Source organism: Girardinichthys multiradiatus, chromosome 1, assembly GCF_021462225.1.
Source record: "Girardinichthys multiradiatus isolate DD_20200921_A chromosome 1, DD_fGirMul_XY1, whole genome shotgun sequence".
NCBI classification, from domain to species: domain Eukaryota; kingdom Metazoa; phylum Chordata; class Actinopteri; order Cyprinodontiformes; family Goodeidae; genus Girardinichthys; species Girardinichthys multiradiatus.
Window position 1 is genome coordinate 48,354,195 of NC_061794.1, and position 21,114 is coordinate 48,375,308.

General features: G+C 43.3%; 2 protein-coding genes and 1 long non-coding RNA gene across 3 annotated transcripts in view; all 3 read right to left on the minus strand.

Annotated features, from left to right (window-relative positions):
• srpk3 (SRSF protein kinase 3) overlaps positions 1 to 10,719 on the minus strand; it is a 28,291-nt gene extending 17,572 nt beyond the window's left edge. The window contains exons 1-2 of the mRNA XM_047369921.1: positions 10,028 to 10,719; positions 6,614 to 6,695 (exon numbers count right to left, since the gene is read on the minus strand). Coding sequence (XP_047225877.1) covers positions 6,614 to 6,695; positions 10,028 to 10,037 — 92 coding nt within the window. The 5' untranslated portion in view covers positions 10,038 to 10,719. The remainder of the gene's footprint in view (positions 1 to 6,613; positions 6,696 to 10,027) is intronic.
• Positions 10,720 to 12,426: 1,707 nt separating this feature from the next.
• LOC124871415 lies at positions 12,427 to 14,547 on the minus strand. Its single transcript, XR_007039013.1, has 2 exons — positions 13,384 to 14,547; positions 12,427 to 13,224 (listed from the first exon to the last, which is right to left on the minus strand). It is a non-coding gene; the product is annotated as an uncharacterized LOC124871415 (long non-coding RNA).
• Positions 14,548 to 15,240: 693 nt separating this feature from the next.
• The window catches only part of plxnb3 (plexin B3), a 99,011-nt gene continuing 93,137 nt past the window's right edge, over positions 15,241 to 21,114 (minus strand). The window contains exons 32-40 of the mRNA XM_047373956.1: positions 20,971 to 21,074; positions 20,807 to 20,885; positions 20,308 to 20,474; positions 20,079 to 20,239; positions 19,584 to 19,731; positions 19,433 to 19,497; positions 19,238 to 19,313; positions 16,539 to 16,613; positions 15,241 to 16,383 (exon numbers count right to left, since the gene is read on the minus strand). Of these exons, the coding sequence (XP_047229912.1) occupies positions 16,279 to 16,383; positions 16,539 to 16,613; positions 19,238 to 19,313; positions 19,433 to 19,497; positions 19,584 to 19,731; positions 20,079 to 20,239; positions 20,308 to 20,474; positions 20,807 to 20,885; positions 20,971 to 21,074 (980 nt within the window). The 3' untranslated portion in view covers positions 15,241 to 16,278. The remainder of the gene's footprint in view (positions 16,384 to 16,538; positions 16,614 to 19,237; positions 19,314 to 19,432; positions 19,498 to 19,583; positions 19,732 to 20,078; positions 20,240 to 20,307; positions 20,475 to 20,806; positions 20,886 to 20,970; positions 21,075 to 21,114) is intronic.

Consider the following 21,114-nt stretch of genomic DNA (forward strand, 5'->3'; position numbering starts at 1 on the left):
AAAGATGTTCTGTGGGGATGATTAAAAGCTACAGACTAGAGCATTATTGCTCCATTTAGAATAGGAGGCACTTTTACCCCTTTCCACCAACGCGAAGCCCGTTCCGGTTCCTGAACATGATGTCGAACCGGTAATGCTTGTTTAAACCACAGAAAAGAGGTTCCAGAGTGCAAACTCTACTTCAACTCTGGCACCGCAGAATACTTGGTTCTTTTGCACGAACACAACGGCACCTGTGGGTGTGTCGAAGCCGCAGAAAAGAGAAGCAAAAGTTACAGTGGCAAAAACCAAGAACATACCGTATAAACATTTACAGGTCCTTCTCAAAATATTAGCATATTGTGATAAAGTTCATTATTTTCTATAATGTCATGATGAAAATTTTACATTCATATATTTTAGATTTATTGCACACTAACTGAAATATTTCAGGTCTTTTATTGTCTTAATATGGATGATTTTGGCATACAGCTCATGAAAACCCAAAATTCCTATCTCACAAAATTAGCATATCATTAAAAGGGTCTCTAAACGAGCTATGAACCTAATCATCTGAATCAACGAGTTAACTCTAAACACCTGCAAAAGATTCCTGGGGCCTTTAAAACTCCCAGCCTGGTTTATCACTCAAAACCCCAATCATGGGTAAGACTGCCGACCTGACTGCTGTCCAGAAGGCCACTATTAACACCGTCAAGCAAGAGGGTAAGACACAGAAAGAAATTTCTGAACGAATAGGCTGTTCCCAGAGTGCTGTATCAAGGCACCTCAGTGGGAAGTCTGTGGGAAGGAAAAAGTGTGGCAGAAAACGCTGCACAACGAGAAGAGGTGACCGGACCCTGAGGAAGATTGTGGAGAAGGGCCGATTCCAGACCTTGGGGGACCTGCGGAAGCAGTGGACTGAGTCTGGAGTAGAAACATCCAGAGCCACCGTGCACAGGCGTGTGCAGGAAATGGGCTACAGGTGCCGCATTCCCCAGACCTGGGCTACAGAGAAGCTGCACTGGACTGTTGCTCAGTGGTCCAAAGTACTTTTTTCAGATGAAAGCAAATTCTGCATGTCATTCGGAAATCAAGGTGCCAGAGTCTGGAGGAAGACTGGGGAGAAGGAAATGCCTAAATGCCAGAAGTCCAGTGTCAAGTACCCACAGTCAGTGATGGTCTGGGGTGCCGTGTCAGCTGCTGGTGTTGGTCCACTGTGTTTTATCAAGGGCAGGGTCAATGCAGCTAGCTATCAGGAGATTTTGGAGCACTTCATGCTTCCATCTGCTGAAAAGCTTTATGGAGATGAAGATTTCATTTTTCAGCACGACCTGGCACCTGCTCACAGTGCCAAAACCACTGGTAAATGGTTTACTGACCATGGTATCACTGTGCTCAATTGGCCTGCCAACTCTCCTGACCTGAACCCCATAGAGAATCTGTGGGATATTGTGAAGAGAACGTTGAGAGACTCAAGACCCAACACTCTGGATGAGCTAAAGGCCGCTATCGAAGCATCCTGGGCCTCCATAAGACCTCAGCAGTGCCACAGGCTGATTGCCTCCATGCCACGCCGCATTGAAGCAGTCATTTCTGCAAAAGGATTCCCGACCAAGTATTGAGTGCATAACTGTACATGATTATTTGAAGGTTGACGTTTTTTGTATTAAAAACACTTTTCTTTTATTGGTTGGATGAAATATGCTAATTTTGTGAGATAGGAATTTTGGGTTTTCATGAGCTGTATGCCAAAATCATCCGTATTAAGACAATAAAAGACCTGAAATATTTCAGTTAGTGTGCAATGAATCTAAAATATATGAATGTTAAATTTTCATCATGACATTATGGAAAATAATGAACTTTATCACAATATGTTAATATTTTGAGAAGGACCTGTATAATGAGGAATGTGGGATCTGAAGCGCTGACAAGGACCAGGCCAAAGTATCAAGAATACAGTATTATGCATTTCACCAAGACATGTCCCGAGGAGCATATCCCAGATCCCAACGTCTCTCTGCCCAGCTTCCTGACCATATGAATAGACCAAGATTTTTGACAGAGAAGTAAACGTAAAGGAGTTAGAATAGCAGTGCTTGTTAACAACAGATGGTGCAATATCATGGATGTGGCCCAGATTAGACTGTCAGCTATAGGTTCTCATCCATATTATCTACCATGGAAGTTTACCTGTGTTATCGAAGTAGCAGTGAACATCTCTCCATCAGCTGTTCCAAACTCTGCATGACATCATTGAGTTTAATTCTTGCCTACTACAGACAACACCCTAATGCATTTGTAATACTTGGAGATTTTAACAACACCTATCTCTCTTTTATACCTTTAATGTTTCAACAGCTTGTCAAATGCTCTACCAGAGAAAGTTAAACAGATTTGTTTTTTCCAAACCTCAGAGGTACATACAGCCCCTCTGTGAGGCCTGCTCCTGGCAAGACTGTAATTTGATATTTCGCTCCTCTATGTATGAACCCTTTCTTTATTGGCAATCTGTAACCAAAAGAACAGTGACAAGGTTGTCACAGCTAGCTAAAGATGTTCTGTGGGGATGATTAAAAGCTACAGACTAGAGCATTATTGCTCCATTTAGAATAGGAGGCACTTTTACCCCTTTCCACCAACGCGAAGCCCGTTCCGGTTCCTGAACATGATGTCGAACCGGTAATGCTTGTTTAAACCACAGAAAAGAGGTTCCAGAGTGCAAACTCTACTTCAACTCTGGCACCGCAGAATACTTGGTTCTTTTGCACGAACACAACGGCACCTGTGGGTGTGTCGAAGCCGCAGAAAAGAGAAGCAAAAGTTACAGTGGCAAAAACCAAGAACATACCGTATAAACATTTACAGGTCCTTCTCAAAATATTAGCATATTGTGATAAAGTTCATTATTTTCTATAATGTCATGATGAAAATTTTACATTCATATATTTTAGATTTATTGCACACTAACTGAAATATTTCAGGTCTTTTATTGTCTTAATATGGATGATTTTGGCATACAGCTCATGAAAACCCAAAATTCCTATCTCACAAAATTAGCATATCATTAAAAGGGTCTCTAAACGAGCTATGAACCTAATCATCTGAATCAACGAGTTAACTCTAAACACCTGCAAAAGATTCCTGGGGCCTTTAAAACTCCCAGCCTGGTTTATCACTCAAAACCCCAATCATGGGTAAGACTGCCGACCTGACTGCTGTCCAGAAGGCCACTATTAACACCGTCAAGCAAGAGGGTAAGACACAGAAAGAAATTTCTGAACGAATAGGCTGTTCCCAGAGTGCTGTATCAAGGCACCTCAGTGGGAAGTCTGTGGGAAGGAAAAAGTGTGGCAGAAAACGCTGCACAACGAGAAGAGGTGACCGGACCCTGAGGAAGATTGTGGAGAAGGGCCGATTCCAGACCTTGGGGGACCTGCGGAAGCAGTGGACTGAGTCTGGAGTAGAAACATCCAGAGCCACCGTGCACAGGCGTGTGCAGGAAATGGGCTACAGGTGCCGCATTCCCCAGACCTGGGCTACAGAGAAGCTGCACTGGACTGTTGCTCAGTGGTCCAAAGTACTTTTTTCAGATGAAAGCAAATTCTGCATGTCATTCGGAAATCAAGGTGCCAGAGTCTGGAGGAAGACTGGGGAGAAGGAAATGCCTAAATGCCAGAAGTCCAGTGTCAAGTACCCACAGTCAGTGATGGTCTGGGGTGCCGTGTCAGCTGCTGGTGTTGGTCCACTGTGTTTTATCAAGGGCAGGGTCAATGCAGCTAGCTATCAGGAGATTTTGGAGCACTTCATGCTTCCATCTGCTGAAAAGCTTTATGGAGATGAAGATTTCATTTTTCAGCACGACCTGGCACCTGCTCACAGTGCCAAAACCACTGGTAAATGGTTTACTGACCATGGTATCACTGTGCTCAATTGGCCTGCCAACTCTCCTGACCTGAACCCCATAGAGAATCTGTGGGATATTGTGAAGAGAACATTGAGAGACTCAAGACCCAACACTCTGGATGAGCTAAAGGCCGCTATCGAAGCATCCTGGGCCTCCATAAGACCTCAGCAGTGCCACAGGCTGATTGCCTCCAAGCCACGCCGCATTGAAGCAGTCATTTCTGTAAAAGGATTCCCGACCAAGTATTGAGTGCATAACTGTACATGATTATTTGAAGGTTGACGTTTTTTGTATTAAAAACACTTTTCTTTTATTGGTCGGATGAAATATGCTAATTTTGTGAGATAGGAATTTTGGGTTTTCATGAGCTGTATGCCAAAATCATCCGTATTAAGACAATAAAAGACCTGAAATATTTCAGTTAGTGTGCAATGAATCTAAAATATATCAATGTTACATTTTCATCATTACATTATGGAAAATAATGAACTTTATCACAATATGCTAATATTTTGAGAAGGACCTGTATATGTTTGCAACAACACATTAAACACGCATTGTATGACTACTAGTTTCTGTTACACTTGCAGATGCTTAACATATGCAAATGAAAACATAGTTAATACCATTGTTCTTGCACAGAGTCAATTTCTCCTTTTTCATATTAAGTGTAGTTTATGGGTGCTCTCTTTTTGCATTAAAAAGGAACATTAGGCGCAGCTCAGCAAGCTCTGCTGTCTGGTGTTGTGCTTGCAGCCATGGGATGAAACTTGGACTGAACTGTACACCAGCAGGCTGTCTGCTCAGCTAACGTGAACAGGCACTCTGCCTTGTGGCTAGTTATTTGTTCTATGTTGCGTTTTAAGGTTAAGACAAACATTTTTTATTGGTTGGTTTTAAACACAGATTGACCATAATTCGCCGTCAACGCTCAGACGCATACTGATCTTTGTATGAATGGTATTTCAAGATACATGTTTGACTTTAAAGAAGTGGTGAACAAGCTGTAAGCTTTCTTTTGTTAGCTACAACCGCTAACGGCTAATACTAGCGGCAGGCTGGTCAAATATTTACACACGACTGGTCGCCGTCTTATGAGGCTCAATTGATGTTCCTCATCCATCCCTATTTTAGTAGTCCGTCACCCTGTGAGATAAGTAATTAACACCAATGTCCGAATGCACCGAACCAAACAGGTTCAAGAGCAAGAGTTCCTTCGGTGTAAAAACGCCATCTGTGAGCCACATGGAGAAGAAATTATAGCCAAATGTTTGACAGAGACGCCAAAGTGAAACTTTCTAAATGCTTCATAAAATTAATAAAACATAATGTAGAATCCTGAGCATTTCCTTCACAGCTGCATCAAAGACCACAACAGGAGATCTTTGAGGTTGTCTTTTGGATACTGAGTTACTACAACATCTAATTTCCTCTGGGAAATAAATTATTACCTAAAAGTTTCAGCTGAGATCCAATCCTGACTGTTTTCATGCTGTCTGCAGTGAATCCTCCTGAAACATCAAACTGATTCAATCCAGCAGGAGGAGCTACTGGAAATATCACTTTTACTCATTCAGATTCCATACAAAGTATTTTAATTTTACTTTATGCATATCAAAAATATACAAAAAAAAAAAAAGTGGTTTCTTGGAGGAAATTATGTCATATCAAGGTCAAACAACACCAGAGAGGTAGGTTGATGGAAGGCGAACCTCACACATAGAGACAAACAAAAACACAGCAGTCTGTTACTTTGCCTCCCAGTCTTTATCCCTGAGCACACCACATCCTCTGCATCCTTGCTCAGTCAGTCCAGGTGTGAAAAACAACAATATTCAGGTGACTGGTCTCTTTGTTCACTGTCTTCCATGGAGACAAAAGGAGCCTGAAAATGTGTTCTAACAGCAGGCTCCATCAAGCTTTACCTGAAAGATGTCTACAACACGTATCTGCACAGGCAGGAACACCTACACCAAACAGGTATTACACACTGATCAATCAAACAGAAACAAGTTAGTAGAGCAGGACACCATCAGCTTGTAGGTTCTGATTAAAGGTCAGTCTGGTCCGACATGGGAACAACACATCATCGTCTAAGATGATGTCACTGAGAGCAGACATACTGCAGCTCATATAACAGCCACAAGGAGCATGCTCAGCCTGGTCCGACATGGGAACAACGTTGGGGAATGAAGTGACCTGGAACTGATGGTCTTCATGAGCTTGGACTGATTAGTGTACTAAAAACAGCTGCAGATGATGTCACAGACAGCAGGCAGTCTGCAGCTCATATAACAGACCCACTGAGCATGCTCAGTCTATTTCAGTGCTGCTGAGGCCACCCTTGGACACATGTCACATGGAAATGCTATATACCAGATCAGGACCCAGGTTCTGGATCTATTTGTGGCTCAGCGTGTCTGCAGGCCAGTTAACCTGCTTTTGTCAGTATGTGGTTCTAGTGAGTTGACCCAATTCTGTCGGACTGTCACCAGCATTTTTATTCAGAAAAAAAAACCATTCAGAACCAGAAAGACAAAGCAAAGAGCACAGAGACTATACACTTATTTTTATCTACAGTTCATTCACAAAGTTCCTCTCTTCAGAGACTCCTCCCCCTGATAAGCCCCTCCCTCTGCACTCACATCACTTCCTACTGGCCACATGAAACACTCCTCTCAGTGTGTATGTTAGTGTGTGTGTGTGTGTGATCTGGGTTCTCACCGGCTGTCGTCAGCTCGGACTCTCCTGTGTTTTTTGCCTCGCCGTCGTTTCTTGCTTGTGGGGGCGGAGCTTCTGACAGCAGCTGAGAAAAGGAACAGAGTCCATGTTCATCAGTCATCAAAGCCCAATAAAAGAAGGTTTGATTTACAGAGCTGGTCAGCAGGAATCAGAACATGGTTACTTCAGGGTCTGGAGAGAACTTTCTGATCTCCAGGCTCAAACTTAGTCAACATTTTATTAGATAAAATCTTCAGTTTAGCAGCTGACATCAAATCACCGATTGACTCCAACATGGTTATTTACAGCAACTGACTGTGTAACAGCTGATCTGAGTCTGAGCGGCTGCAACTTCACCGCCAGCTGAACTCAAAGGTTCAAACACACCGTCGTCACTGAAGTCCATTCAGGACCCTTCAAAAGGAGCTTTCCTCCAGTCCAAGATAAATACACAGCCCCTCTGTTAACCAGACTGTTCATGTTTAAACTAACCTGACTACGTTGGTTAAACTAGCCAAACTAAGCTAGTTTAAACTAACCAGACTGTTCATGTTTAAACTAACCAGACTACGTTGGTTAAACTAGCCAAACTAAGCTAGTTTAAACTAACCAGACTGTTCACGTTTAAACTAACCAGACTACGTTGGTTAAACCAGCCAAACCAAGCTAGTTTAAACTAACCAGGCTGTTCATGTTTAAACTAACCAGACTACGTCGGTTAAACTAGCCAAACTAAGCTAGTTTAAACTAACCAGACTGTTCATGTTTAAACTAACCTGACTACATTGGTTAAACTAGCCAAACTAAGCTAGTTTAAACTAACCAGACTGTTCATGTTTAAACTAACCAGACTACGTTGGTTAAACTAGCCAAACTAAGCTAGTTTAAACTAACCAGACTGTTCACGTTTAAACTAACCAGACTACGTTGGTTAAACCAGCCAAACTAAGCTAGTTTAAACTAACCAGGCTGTTCACGTTTAAACTAACAAGACTACGTTGGTTAAACTAGCCAAACTAAGCTAGTTTAAACTAACCAGGCTGTTCATGTTTAAACTAACCAGACTACGTTGGTTAAACTAGCCAAACTAAGCTAGTTTAAACTAACCAGACTGTTCATGTTTAAACTAACCAGATTAACTTGGTTAAACTAGACAAACTAAGCTAGTTTAAACTAACCAGGCTGTTCACGTTTAAACTAACCAGACTACGTCGGTTAAACTAGCCAAACTAAGCTAGTTTAAACTAACCAGGCTGCTCACGTTTAAACTAACCAGACGACGTTGGTTAAACTAGACAAACTAAGCTAGTTTAATCAAAACAGACTGTTCATGTTTAAACTAACCAGACTACGTTGGTTAAACTAGCCAAACTAAGCTAATTTAAACTAACCAGACTACGTTGGTTAAACTAGACAAACTAAGCTAGTTTAATCAAAACAGACTGTTCATGTTTAAACTAACCAGACTACATTGGTTAAACTAGCCAAACTAAGCTAATTTAAACTAACCACTGTTCATGTTTAAACTAACCAGACTACGTCGGTTAAACTAGCCAAACTAAGCTAGTTTAAACTAACCAGGCTGCTCACGTTTAAACTAACCAGACTACGTTGGTTAAACTAGACAAACTAAGCTAGTTTAAACTAACCAGGCTGCTCACGTTTAAACTAACCAGACTACGTTGGTTAAACTAGACAAACTAAGCTAGTTTAATCAAAACAGACTGTTCATGTTTAAACTAACCAGACTACATTGGTTAAACTAGCCAAACTAAGCTAATTTAAACTAACCACTGTTCATGTTTAAACTAACCAGACTACATTGGTTCAACTAGCCAAACTAAGCTAGTTTAAACTAACCAGGCTGCTCACGTTTAAACTAACCAGACTACGTTGGTTAAACTAGACAAACTAAGCTAGTTTAAACTAACCAGGCTGCTCACGTTTAAACTAACCAGACTACGTTGGTTAAACTAGACAAACTAAGCTAGTTTAATCAAAACAGACTGTTCATGTTTAAACTAACCAGACTACGTTGGTTAAACTAGCCAAACTAAGCTAATTTAAACTAACCAGACTACGTTGGTTAAAATAGACAAACTAAGCTAGTTTAATCAAAACAGACTGTTCATGTTTAAACTAACCAGACTACATTGGTTAAACTAGCCAAACTAAGCTAATTTAAACTAACCACTGTTCATGTTTAAACTAACCAGACTACGTCGGTTAAACTAGCCAAACTAAGCTAGTTTAAACTAACCAGGCTGCTCACGTTTAAACTAACCAGACTACGTTGGTTAAACTAGACAAACTAAGCTAGTTTAAACTAACCAGGCTGCTCACGTTTAAACTAACCAGACTACGTTGGTTAAACTAGACAAACTAAGCTAGTTTAATCAAAACAGACTGTTCATGTTTAAACTAACCAGACTACATTGGTTAAACTAGCCAAACTAAGCTAATTTAAACTAACCACTGTTCATGTTTAAACTAACCAGACTACATTGGTTCAACTAGCCAAACTAAGCTAATTTAAACTAACCACTGTTCATGTTTAAACTAACCAGACTACATTGGTTCAACTAGCCAAACTAAGCTAATTTAAACTAACCAGACTACATTGGTTAAACTAGCCAAACTAAGCTAATTTAAACTAACCACTGTTCATGTTTAAACTAACCAGACTACATTGGTTCAACTAGCCAAACTAAGCTAATTTAAACTAACCACTGTTCATGTTTAAACTAACCAGACTACATTGGTTCAACTAGCCAAACTAAGCTAATTTAAACTAACCACTGTTCATGTTTAAACTAACCAGACTACATTGGTTAAACTAGCCAAACTAAGCTAATTTAAACTAACCAGACTACATTGGTTAAACTAGCCAAACTAAGCTAATTTAAACTAACCAGACTACATTGGTTCAACTAGCCAAACTAAGCTAGTTTAAACTAACCAGTCTGTTTGGGCTTCAACTAGAGGCTCTCCAAGTTGAGCCAACATTCTTTCTACAGCAACTGAATAAAATTCATTAAGACAAGGAACATCCTATAGATGGTTGACCAGAGGTGGGTCAGGTTTTAAAAAGCCAAAAGAAGAAGTCCTGAGCAGGTCCTGCAGAACTTGGTCAGCGGATCGGAGCGACCATGAAGGAGCAGCAACGTGCAGCAAAAACCTTTATTAATGAAATTTAATTATTTTTAAATGAACAGGAACAGCAAAGTCAAAACAGCAGTACTATCAGAACTTCTGGATCAACTGATCCAGAACGGAAGCCGGATTATATCTGAATCCACTAATCCAAACTGATAGAACTAAACTAAAACTATTTTTAATGGAGGCTGGTGGACCCACAGTCACTAGTACCTGGACCATAGCGGTACCAACTCCCGAACCGGGTCAGGCCTTGTTTACCTATCAGCATGTCCGGTTCCTGTCGAGCCGAGTCGGTTCACAGACAGAACCGTTCCGATGGCTGAGCACCAGGACGAACAGGATCTTAAATGCGGAGACGGGCCACTGATCCTCAGGTCCGGACGGGACCGGACCGCTGCCTGTCGGTCAGCAGACGATTCGGCTCAGTTAGCTCGGTTAGCTTTCCTGTTGGTTCCGGATCGGACTCTGGGTATCTGTTCCGGCTGAAAACCGGTTCTCTTTCGGACAAGATCCGTTCGGATAATGTGGGTTTTATGCACGTGCTGGCTCGGTTCTGCCCTGAACGAACTCAACAGCTGCTTGGTTTGACACCGGACACCCCGCTCTGCGCATGTGCTCTGACCTGTAAGGGTGAACCGAACAGGGGCGGATGTGGAGAAGATGGGGACGGGGGTCCTAGAATCCATACCGACCCGCGGCCTCAGTCTGACAGGAAGTGGCTAAAACCGGAAGACACGAGACTATAAATGTCGCCAGCTTTCTTTAAATGACACTTTTCCATTGGCTCTGTTTAAGCTGCGCGGTTCTACTCCACCCGGTCTCTCTGTACTGACACAGAACCTTGGGTCTCCATGGACCCAGGAAAGGCTGGAGTACTGGTGGTTGCTGTGCTGCTATTGTGACATCGTCTCCTTAAAGTAATCTGTATGAAACAATAAAAAATCAATAGAAATTAAATAAATACTAATAATGTTTGTATTATTCTATATGCAAGAATGTCTCATACATGTTTTTTCATGTCTAAAATGATCCACTGGGATAATTATCTGGACCACAGCCCAGCCAGAACTTATAAAATAAGGCTCAAAGGTTCTGATGTGAGGCAGGGAGGACGGAGCAAGAGTAACGGAGAGATGCTGACATCTGGATGCTGAAGCTCCACAGTTTGCTTAAAGAAGTCAACATTTGGGCTTCATAAGGAAGTTCTTGTCTCACCCATGGCAACAACAACAAGGACTTTAAAGCTCAAAACCGAGGACTTTTGACCGAAATTATATTTGGGTTTGACCCAGTCCGGCCATTGTGGTCCTCAATATTACTGCACTAGCTCTTCAAAAACCTTTTCATTTCTTCTGGTCTCACGGCCAATCAGTGAACAGAAGTCTGTTTACGTCACAGGCGGTCAGAACAAGGAACAAAAAACTGGGTACTGGTACATGGAAACGCTCCCAAAGTGGGCCGAGGGGAGTCCAGTGGGCCAAATCGAGCCAGTATTAAAGGGTAACAGCGGGACAGCAATACACTGACGGCTGGAGGCGGGGCTTCAGCCGCCATGGTTCCAGCCGTCAGTGAGGACGCGGTGGTTGGCATGGAAACACAACCAGTCGTGTGCAGTGGAGCGGACCTAAATGGACCCGGTGGAAAAGGGGCTTAAACCGCTGCTCCATTGATCTAACAAACCCCACCCCCTTAAGTTGGTCATTGGCCAGTCTATCTATTTGGAAGTGTGTGATTGGTTGCTTAGATTTCTATTATGCTGCGTTCCATTTATAGTCGGAAGTCGGAATTTCCGACATCCAGGTAGGAAATTTCTAAGGAATGCCGCGAAAGTCGGAATTACAAGTCGGAAAGACGGGCAACACGACCTTACCCCACTTCCACTCCGTTCTTACTGTGACTGTTTTAGCAGTTCATTATTTATGTAACATTTAGTCAGTCGTACACGTACTGCTTTTCAGTGTTTATAAGACGAGATGTTTCAACGCTGTTTATATGCAAGAAACAGCGTGAATCAGTCTTATTGTCATTGTTATCCTTATAAGACTGCTGTTACTCCGACATCCCGGTTCCGACGTCCCAGGATAATGGAATGTAGCATTAAACCATTAAACACAAAGTGATGCTTTGAGATGAATCGGTCTTTTCAGGTGTGCGGCTCACCAGGCTCCTGGTTCTGGTCCAACAGACAGAATCAACAACACAGCGGTGGGATTAAAGCCCAGTTTGGATCTGATCAGTGTTACTCATTTAACTAATGTTAAATATAAAGTTCAAATTTCTAGTATTTTTACCATCAAATTGTAAATATTTTATTAAAAACTATTGGTTTAATTTTCAAACTTAAAATATACAAAATAAATATACTCTATACGGTTACAGCTTTATTTTCCGATATACTTTTTTTTATTTAATTCATTGGGTCCTTCTCTAGTCAGTTCTTTGTTTTTTAAACGATGACAAAATGACTTCAAAACAGAATCTTTGCTGTTTCATTGTGACACAGTTTCTTTTTGTTTTCACTTTATTCCCCTTTATTTCTGTCTATTTAACACATGAAAGGACAACAAAACCCCATCATTTGTTTGTCAGCCTCTCTTCTGGGCCGGGACCCGACGGTCTGAGCGTAGAACCTACGTATCCACACAGAGACACAAGCATTAAAATTAGAACTTTATTTTTATGATACAAACTTTTTGATCTGCGGCCCTTCACAATAACAGCAAATTTTTCTGAGACAGACTCATCTTCATCGTGGTCTTCCTCATAAATATTTACAGGCAGATTTACACCCAGTGAGCCAACTGCAAGGAACCCCACCCCCTGCAAACCCTGAAATGACAATATTCAATAAAAAAAAAACAGCTCCACCAATCAGACCTCAGTCTGCACACACATTGGGTCACCAGTGGAAGCCCCGCCCCTTATTTTAAAAGGTAAACATTAAAACTTCTGAAAAAGAAGAAGCACCACCATCATAATCATCATCATGCAGAAGCTACTGTGAGCAAAGAACTACAACTACGGGTCAAACACAGGCTCAAAAAACACAAACAGCGAAAACAGAGAAAAAAATTGGAGCAGCTGAAGAAAACTGTCGATGAACCTAATCCAGGTCTCCGGTCTAGTTCCATAGCTGGACCACCATCAGGGTCCACTTGGACCAGTCCATTCTGTCCATCAGTCCCACTACAACAAGACCAAAAAGAAGAGTTCAGGAGGATTAGACTGCCCACCAGAGTTCCTCACGGTTCCAAGGATCTGTGAAGATCCAGGAGGATCTGACATTTCACCAAGGTCCAACAAAGTCCATGAAGGTTCAGGAGAATCTGATGAATCCCCAGGTTCCATGCAGGTCCAAAAGACTCTGATAGTTGTGGTTTTAGCCAGATGAACCAGTTAAACCAGTTAGAACCAGGCGCACCAACTATCTGTTTTTCAGTTGGGCTGACTTCCTGCTGAAGGACACAGGTTAGTTCACCTGAACAGTTCAAACGATTTTATCTTCCCATCATGCACTGGGAGACGTTAAGTTGCCCCCTAGCTGCAGAGTGAAGGCACAGCTGGGATAAATAAATATAAATAGTCTGTACACACAATAAGTTAGTAACACTCACACAGATCTCTGATTGTTCTTAACGTCGATCAGTTCGATTAATCCGCAGCTTCGACGTTCACGTTTCAGATACACGACCACTGGGACTCCACTTCCTGTTACAGGTCACAGGAGCAAAAGACAACCACACATGCGCACTGAGGAGCAGTGCAGTGTACGGGAAGATCAGTGCATGTTTCATTTCTCACAGCTGCTGCTGAAGTCAAGGAAGAACATGATCTAAAGACATCTAGTCCTGTTCTGCAAGAACAAATGATGCTGGAAAAAAGGCCCAATAGAAGCCTCCCACATAGTCGTGCGTACTGTGAGCATCGCGGACTCTGCATACATTGTCTGCGGATGTTTGAGATATCACAGTTGAGCATACCGATTTCCTACATTTCTGGTGACAAGTTCCTACATTAGGATGAGGAGGAAGAGCTAATTTGCCATGTAGTTTTGGAAAAACACAAAGAAAAGAAGGTGGCATTAAAGGCCATTTAACCAGACTAGGGACAAAGAAGGGGAATACACCTGTCAGTGCGGCGCAGATTGACAGGGACACTGTGTGTCCTCATGACTGGTTGCTCAGAGCAGTGTGTCATACACTCACTGGCCAAAAAAAAGTTGCCACCTGGATTTAACTAAGCAAGTAGGTTCAAGTCTCTCATTGGACAATTACTGCATGGGTATATTATGTTTCAGCTGGCAACAAGTTATTTAACCCCAACTGGTGCAATGAGTTGCTTCTCATTTCTTAAACAACCATGTTGAAAGAAACATCCTGAGGTCGTGGAAAAGAGGTCAGTCTGTTTCAGAAGTCAAATCATTGACATGCATCAAGCAGAGAAAACATCTAAGGAGATTGCAGAAACTACCAAATTGGGTTAAGAACTGTCCAACGCATTATTAAAAACTGGAAGGATATTGGGGACCCGTCGTCTTCGAAGAAGAAATGTGGCCGGAAAAAATCCTGAATGATCGTGATGGACGATCACTTAAACGTTTGGTGAAATTAAATCAAAGAAAAACAACAGTAGAACTCCAGGCTGTTTAATAGTGAAAGTAAGAACATTTCCAAACGCACAATACGAAGGGAACTCAAGGGATTGGGACTGAACAGTTGTGTAGCCTGAAGAAAACCATTAATCAGTGAGGCTAACTGGAAAAAAGGCTTCAATTAGCTAGGGAGCATAAAGATTGGACTCTGGAACAATGGAAGAAGGTCATATGGTCTGATGAGTCCAGATTTATCCTGTTCCAGAGTGATGGGGGCATCAGGGTAAGAAGAGAGGCAGGGGAAGTGATGCCCCCATCATGCCTAGTGCCTGCTGTACCAGCCTGTGGGGGCAGTGCTATGATCTGGGGTTGCTGCAGGTGGTCAGGTCAGGGTTCAGCAACAGTATGTGTTCAAAGAATGAGGTCAGCTGACTACCTGAATATACTGAATGACCAGGTTATTCCATCAATAGAGTTTTTCTTCCCTGATGGTACGGGCATATTCCAAGATAACAATGCCAGGATTCAACGGGCTCCAATTGTGAAAGAGTGGTTCAAGGAGCATGAGACATCATTCTCACACATGGATTGGCCTCCAGAATCCAGACCTTAACCTCATTGAGAATCTTTGGGATGTGCTGGAGAAGGCTTTGCACAGCGGTCAGACTCTATCATCAATACAAGATCTTGGTGAAAAATGAATGCAACACTGGGTGGAAATAGATCTTGAGACATTTCAGAAGCTTATAGAAACAATGCCACAGCGAATGCCTGTCGTAATCAAAGCTAAAGGAGGTCCATCAAAATATTAGAGTGTGTGACCTTTGGTGGCGACATTTTTTTGGCCAGGCGGTGTATAAAACAATTTCCTATGGAGACCTTTTGCTGCTGAGCAGTTTATTGTGTTATGCAGAGTACGTTGAAAAACTTGAGCATTACAGGGATGTGTCCTGCAGATGTCTGCATTGAGTCCACCTCGGGTACACGCAGATGTCCACTGAGTGAAGCATGTCTGACTATGTGAGAGCCTTTAACCAGTCCTAGTCCATGTCCAACAGCCAAAATGACTACTCAATAATGGAAACAGTAATCGGCAAACCTGTCAGTGGTCTGGAGATACCAGTCTGCAGTACCAGATTCTCTTCTGAACATTAAAGCAGAAATGAATGTTCTCCATGATGACCTGAATGAGTTTAACGAGACCAGCTGGATCACATCTTCACTCCAACTCTGATCCCAGTCTGCTTCTGTTCTGCTGGCTGTGTAAATCTGGAGTAACTGGACCAACATCATTTGGTTCATTATTAGTAGTGTCAATTTTTCAAAGGAAACATCTCAATCTCCAGACTCCTGGAAGGTCTCTCAGTTTTGGACAAGCAGGGCTTCAGTAAAGCTTGATCTTCAGCTGTGCTTCAGCTTTCAGTTGTAACCAGAGCTCCTTGTGACATCATCCCTGTGTGTGCTGTCTAAGAGCAATTTATCATTTAACTTTCAGGAAGTGGAGTCACACTGAAACATGATGAGAATGCTCCCTGATTCAGATTCTGTTATTGCGTTCCAACAGCTCCCAGAACTGTTGGGATGTTTGGGGTCCAATCTGCTGACTTCAGTAGAAAAACATATAAAACAGCAGGCCAATAATCTATACAATAAGAGAAGAAACTTTTTGAGTTGTGCTTTTTGACTCAGACAGCAGAGAACTCTGGGAATTGTAGTGCAAGGCAGCAGGTGACAATTTTGTTCCCTGATCTGACTGGTTGGATTGTCGTTAGTTTGATGTTAGTTGGCAGCGGCTGTTATGTGAGAGAACCGGAAGACCGATTATAAAAACACTAAATGTCCCCCACACAGACAGACAGACAATCAGTTCAGGTGCTTCAGTCCCTATCTCTTCATCCTCTTCTTCAGGTGTTACATTTCAGAGGTCAGTGACTTTGTTCTCCACCAGAGCAGCGACCTGCTGCAGCCGATAGGCCAACTGCATCTTCTGACCTGAGGTGTCTTCTTCCAGGGACATAATGATCTATAGACGGAGAGGGACGGGTGGAGACAGACAGACAGAAAAGTGATTTCTGGGTAGCTTAAGTGAGAAGAAAATGTAGGTGTATGAATATGACCTGAACTAAAGTTTGTAGCTAAGCAGGAGACTGGTCACATGACATGTGAGCGTGATATTACCTGGTCGTAATATTTATTGATGTACTTGTATAGTTCATGAAGAGCAACAAGACTGTTCATCTCTGAGGCAAAACTCTGCAAGGAGAAGGTGGAGTGAGTCAGGCACATCGAGACAGGCACATCGAGTCAGGCACATCGAGACAGGCACATCGAGACAGGCACATCGAGACAGGCACATCGAGACAGGTACAGAGAGACAGGTACAGAAAGACAGGTACAGAGAGACAGGTACAGAGAGACAGGTACAGAGAGACAGGTACAGAGAGACAGGTACAGAAAGACAGGTACAGAGAGACAGGTACAGAGAAACAGGTACAGAAAGACAGGTACAGAGAGACAGGTACAGAGAGACAGGTACAGAAAGACAGGTACAGAGAGACAGGTACAGAGAGACAGGTACAGAAAGACAGGCACAGAGAGACAGGTACATCGAGACAGGCACATCGAGACAGGCACATCGAGACAGGCACATCGAGACAGGTACAGAAAGACAGGTACAGAAAGACAGGTACAGAGAGACAGGTACAGAGAGACAGGTACAGAGAGACAGGTACAGAAAGACAGGTACAGAGAGACAGGTACAGAGAGACAGGTACAGAGAGACAGGTACAGAGAGACAGGTACAGAAAGACAGGTACAGAGAGACAGGTACAGAGAGACAGGTACAGAAAGACAGGTACAGAGAGACAGGTACAGAGAGACAGGTACATCGAGACAGGTACAGAGAGACAGGTACAGAGAGACAGGTACAGAAAGACAGGTACAGAGAGACAGGTACAGAGAGACAGGTACAGAAAGACAGGTACAGAGAGACAGGTACAGAGAGACAGGTACAGAGAGACAGGTACAGAGAGACAGGTACAGAGAGACAGGTACAGAAAGACAGGTACAGAGAGACAGGTACATCGAGACAGGCACATCGAGACAGGCACATCGAGTCAGGCACATCGAGACAGGCACATCGAGACAGGCACATCGAGACAGGCACATCGAGACAGGTACAGAAAGACAGGTACAGAAAGACAGGTACAGAGAGACAGGTACAGAGAGACAGGTACAGAGAGACAGGTACAGAGAGACAGGTACAGAAAGACAGGTACAGAGAGACAGGTACAGAGAGACAGGTACAGAAAGACAGGTACAGAGAGACAGGTACAGAGAGACAGGTACAGAAAGACAGGTACAGAGAGACAGGTACAGAGAGACAGGTACAGAAAGACAGGTACAGAGAGACAGGTACAGAAAGACAGGTACAGAGAGACAGGCACATCGAGACAGGTACAGAAAGACAGGTACAGAAAGACAGGTACAGAGAGACAGGTACAGAGAGACAGGTACAGAGAGACAGGTACAGAGAGACAGGTACAGAAAGACAGGTACAGAGAGACAGGTACAGAGAGACAGGTACAGAAAGACAGGTACAGAGAGACAGGTACAGAGAGACAGGTACAGAGAGACAGACACAGAAAGACAGGTACAGAGAGACAGATACAGAAAGACAGGTACAGAGAGACAGGCACATCGAGACAGGTACAGAAAGACAGGTACAGAGAGACAGGTACAGAAAGACAGGTACAGAGAGACAGGCACATCGAGACAGGTACAGATAGACAGGTACAGAGAGACAGGCACATCGAGACAGGTACAGATAGACAGACACAGAAAGACAGGTACAGAGAGACAGGTACGGAGAGACAGACACAGAAAGACAGGTACAGAGAGACAGGTACAGAAAGACAGGTACAGAGAGACAGACACAGAAAGACAGGTACAGAGAGACAGGTACGGAGAGACAGACACAGAAAGACAGGTACAGAGAGACAGGTACAGAAAGACAGGTACAGAGAGACAGGTACAGAGAGACAGACACAGAAAGACAGGTACAGAGAGACAGGTACAGAGAGACAGACACAGAAAGACAGGTACAGAGAGACAGGTACAGAAAGACAGGTACAGAGAGACAGGCACATCGAGACAGGTACAGAAAGACAGGTACAGAGAGACAGGTACAGAAAGACAGGTACAGAGAGACAGGTACAGAAAGACAGGTACAGAGAGACAGGCACATCGAGACAGGTACAGAAAGACAGGTACAGAGAGACAGGTACAGAAAGACAGGTACAGAGAGACAGGTACAGAGAGACAGACACAGAAAGACAGGTACAGAGAGACAGGTACGGAGAGACAGACACAGAAAGACAGGTACAGAGAGACAGGTACAGAAAGACAGGTACAGAGAAACAGGTACGGAGAGACAGGTACAGAGAGACAGGTACAGAAAGACAGGTAAAGAGAGACAGACACAGAAAGACAGGTACAGAGAGACAGACACAGAAAGACAGGTACAGAGAGACAGACACAGAAAGACAGGTACAGAGAGACAGGTACAGAAAGACAGGTACAGAGAGACAGGTGCAGAAAGACAGGTACAGAGAGACAGGTACAGAGAGACAGACACAGAAAGACAGGTACAGAGAGACAGGTACAGAGAGACAGGTACAGAAAGACAGGTACAGAGAGACAGGTACAGAAAGACAAGTACAGAGAGACAGGTATAGAGAGACAGGTACAGAAAGACAGGTACAGAGAGACAGGTACAGAGAGACAGGTACAGAAAGACAGGTACAGAAAGACAGGTACAGAGAGACAGGTACAGTGGGACAAGTAGGATGGGGGACTGTGGGTTTGGATCAGTTTACCCCAGAGAGTTCAGTCAGAGTAGAGTTCATCTCCTGATAACATCCTGATGCAGCGCTGTGGATATCACTGTAGTATCTGCAGACACATACATTTACTGAGCAGGAAACACTGGACCAGAACCACACTCAAGAGTGCTTCAACTATAAAGCAGAAAGACAAATAAAACCAGAAGCACTGACAGAAAGCCATCTCACCTCTCCACCAACTGTTTGTAACGCGGGATCTCTCTGGCATACAGCAGTTTGTTAACAGGAGAGTCCTAATTGGACAAAAAGATACCATGATGTCACATGACCCAAGGACACAGATTAGACAGACAGACAGACAGAGAGAGACAGGTCTTACCCGTCCCACTTTGTGTTCTGAGGTGGTACACGAGTCGATGAAGGTTTGAGCGATCACTGAGAGCACGGCGTCGATGCTGTCAGTTACCTGAACATCAAGAACAAACTGTGGGTTCTTCAGGATGTTGACCCAAAACCTCAGGGGGAGACTGAAGACAGAGAGATCAGAGAGACATGTCAGGGAAAGGCAGTTCTGAGACAGAACGGGTCAGAAGGACTGGTCTGGGATAGACAGGTCAGGGACAGGCAGGTAAGAGAAAAGAATCAGAATCAGAATCAGAGTTATTGCCAAGTCCGTACATACAAACAAGGAATTTGACTCCGGTACCCTTTGCTCTTTGGTTTTGTTTTTGTATTACAGAATATACAAATTTACAATTTACAATATTCACATATATAATAAAAAGGTGCATTTTATTATATATGGGTCAGAGACAGACAGTTTGGTGGAGGCAGGGCAGAAGGGGATGCTGTCAGGTGTCTAGGTGTGTCTCACCTGTTTGTCTTCCAGATATGGACGGTCTCTGGGTCATCTATTCCATGTTTCTCTGCCATGTCGTCAAGAAAGTCAAAGAAAAACCTGACAGCAATGGGAGGAGGACGCTTAGTGCTAAGGATAGCCACGAAGACATCGTCCACAAACTTCTGCAGCGTCCCCTGTAGAGACAGAGAGACAGTTTATCAGCTGCTCAGGTAAACCTCGCCTGTGTGTGTGTGTGTGTTACCTTCATGGACAGCAGTCTAGTCAAGTAAATCTCAGGTATGGCCTTGGCTCTCTCCCGTTCCCTCATGCTGCTCTTCCGGTGCTTTGGAATTTCCGGATCTTCACTGCTCTTCACCAGGTGCCACAGACGCAGACCTTCCTCTTCCTCACCTTCCAGCATTGGTGTTTCTATGGCAACAGCAGACACTGTCAGTTACCCAGACAGCTAAAACAAGAAGTCCTTGTTTGTCGCATGTAACCAATCTGTTGCTTCTGAATGTTCCCTTATTATGTTCCAGGCAGTTTGAATTAACTGGTTCTAGGTTCCACATGTTGGATCTGTTGATCTCAATGGTTCTACCTGTTCTACAGTTCAGAATGTTCTCAATAGTTTTCTTGTTCTATGGTCTAGGTTGTTCTCAATGCCTCCCCGTGTTCTGTGGGATCGTCAACCAATTAATCAATCAACTTTATTTATACCCATAGGTAGATTCTTGTTGGTAAGGTGTGTTGGTTCTTACTTTCTCCAGTCTGAAACACCTGGTTGACTCCTGAACTGTGAAATCGAGGGATCAAAGCAACTGTGGCTCCATCTGGAACCTAAGGAACGTAGAACGTGTAATAATAAAATGAGCACTCGTGAGACAAAGAAGGTGTAGACATGCTGTGATTGGTCGATACACACTTTGTAGTGCTGCAGCGTGTTGAGCCGTTTCCAACGGCCGTGAACCACTGCTGTGACGTCTTCATCTGAAAGAGTCAGGTGACCTGCCTGGCCTGAACGCCATTCTACAGACAAGCATACACAGGTGAGAACAAGTGTCTGACC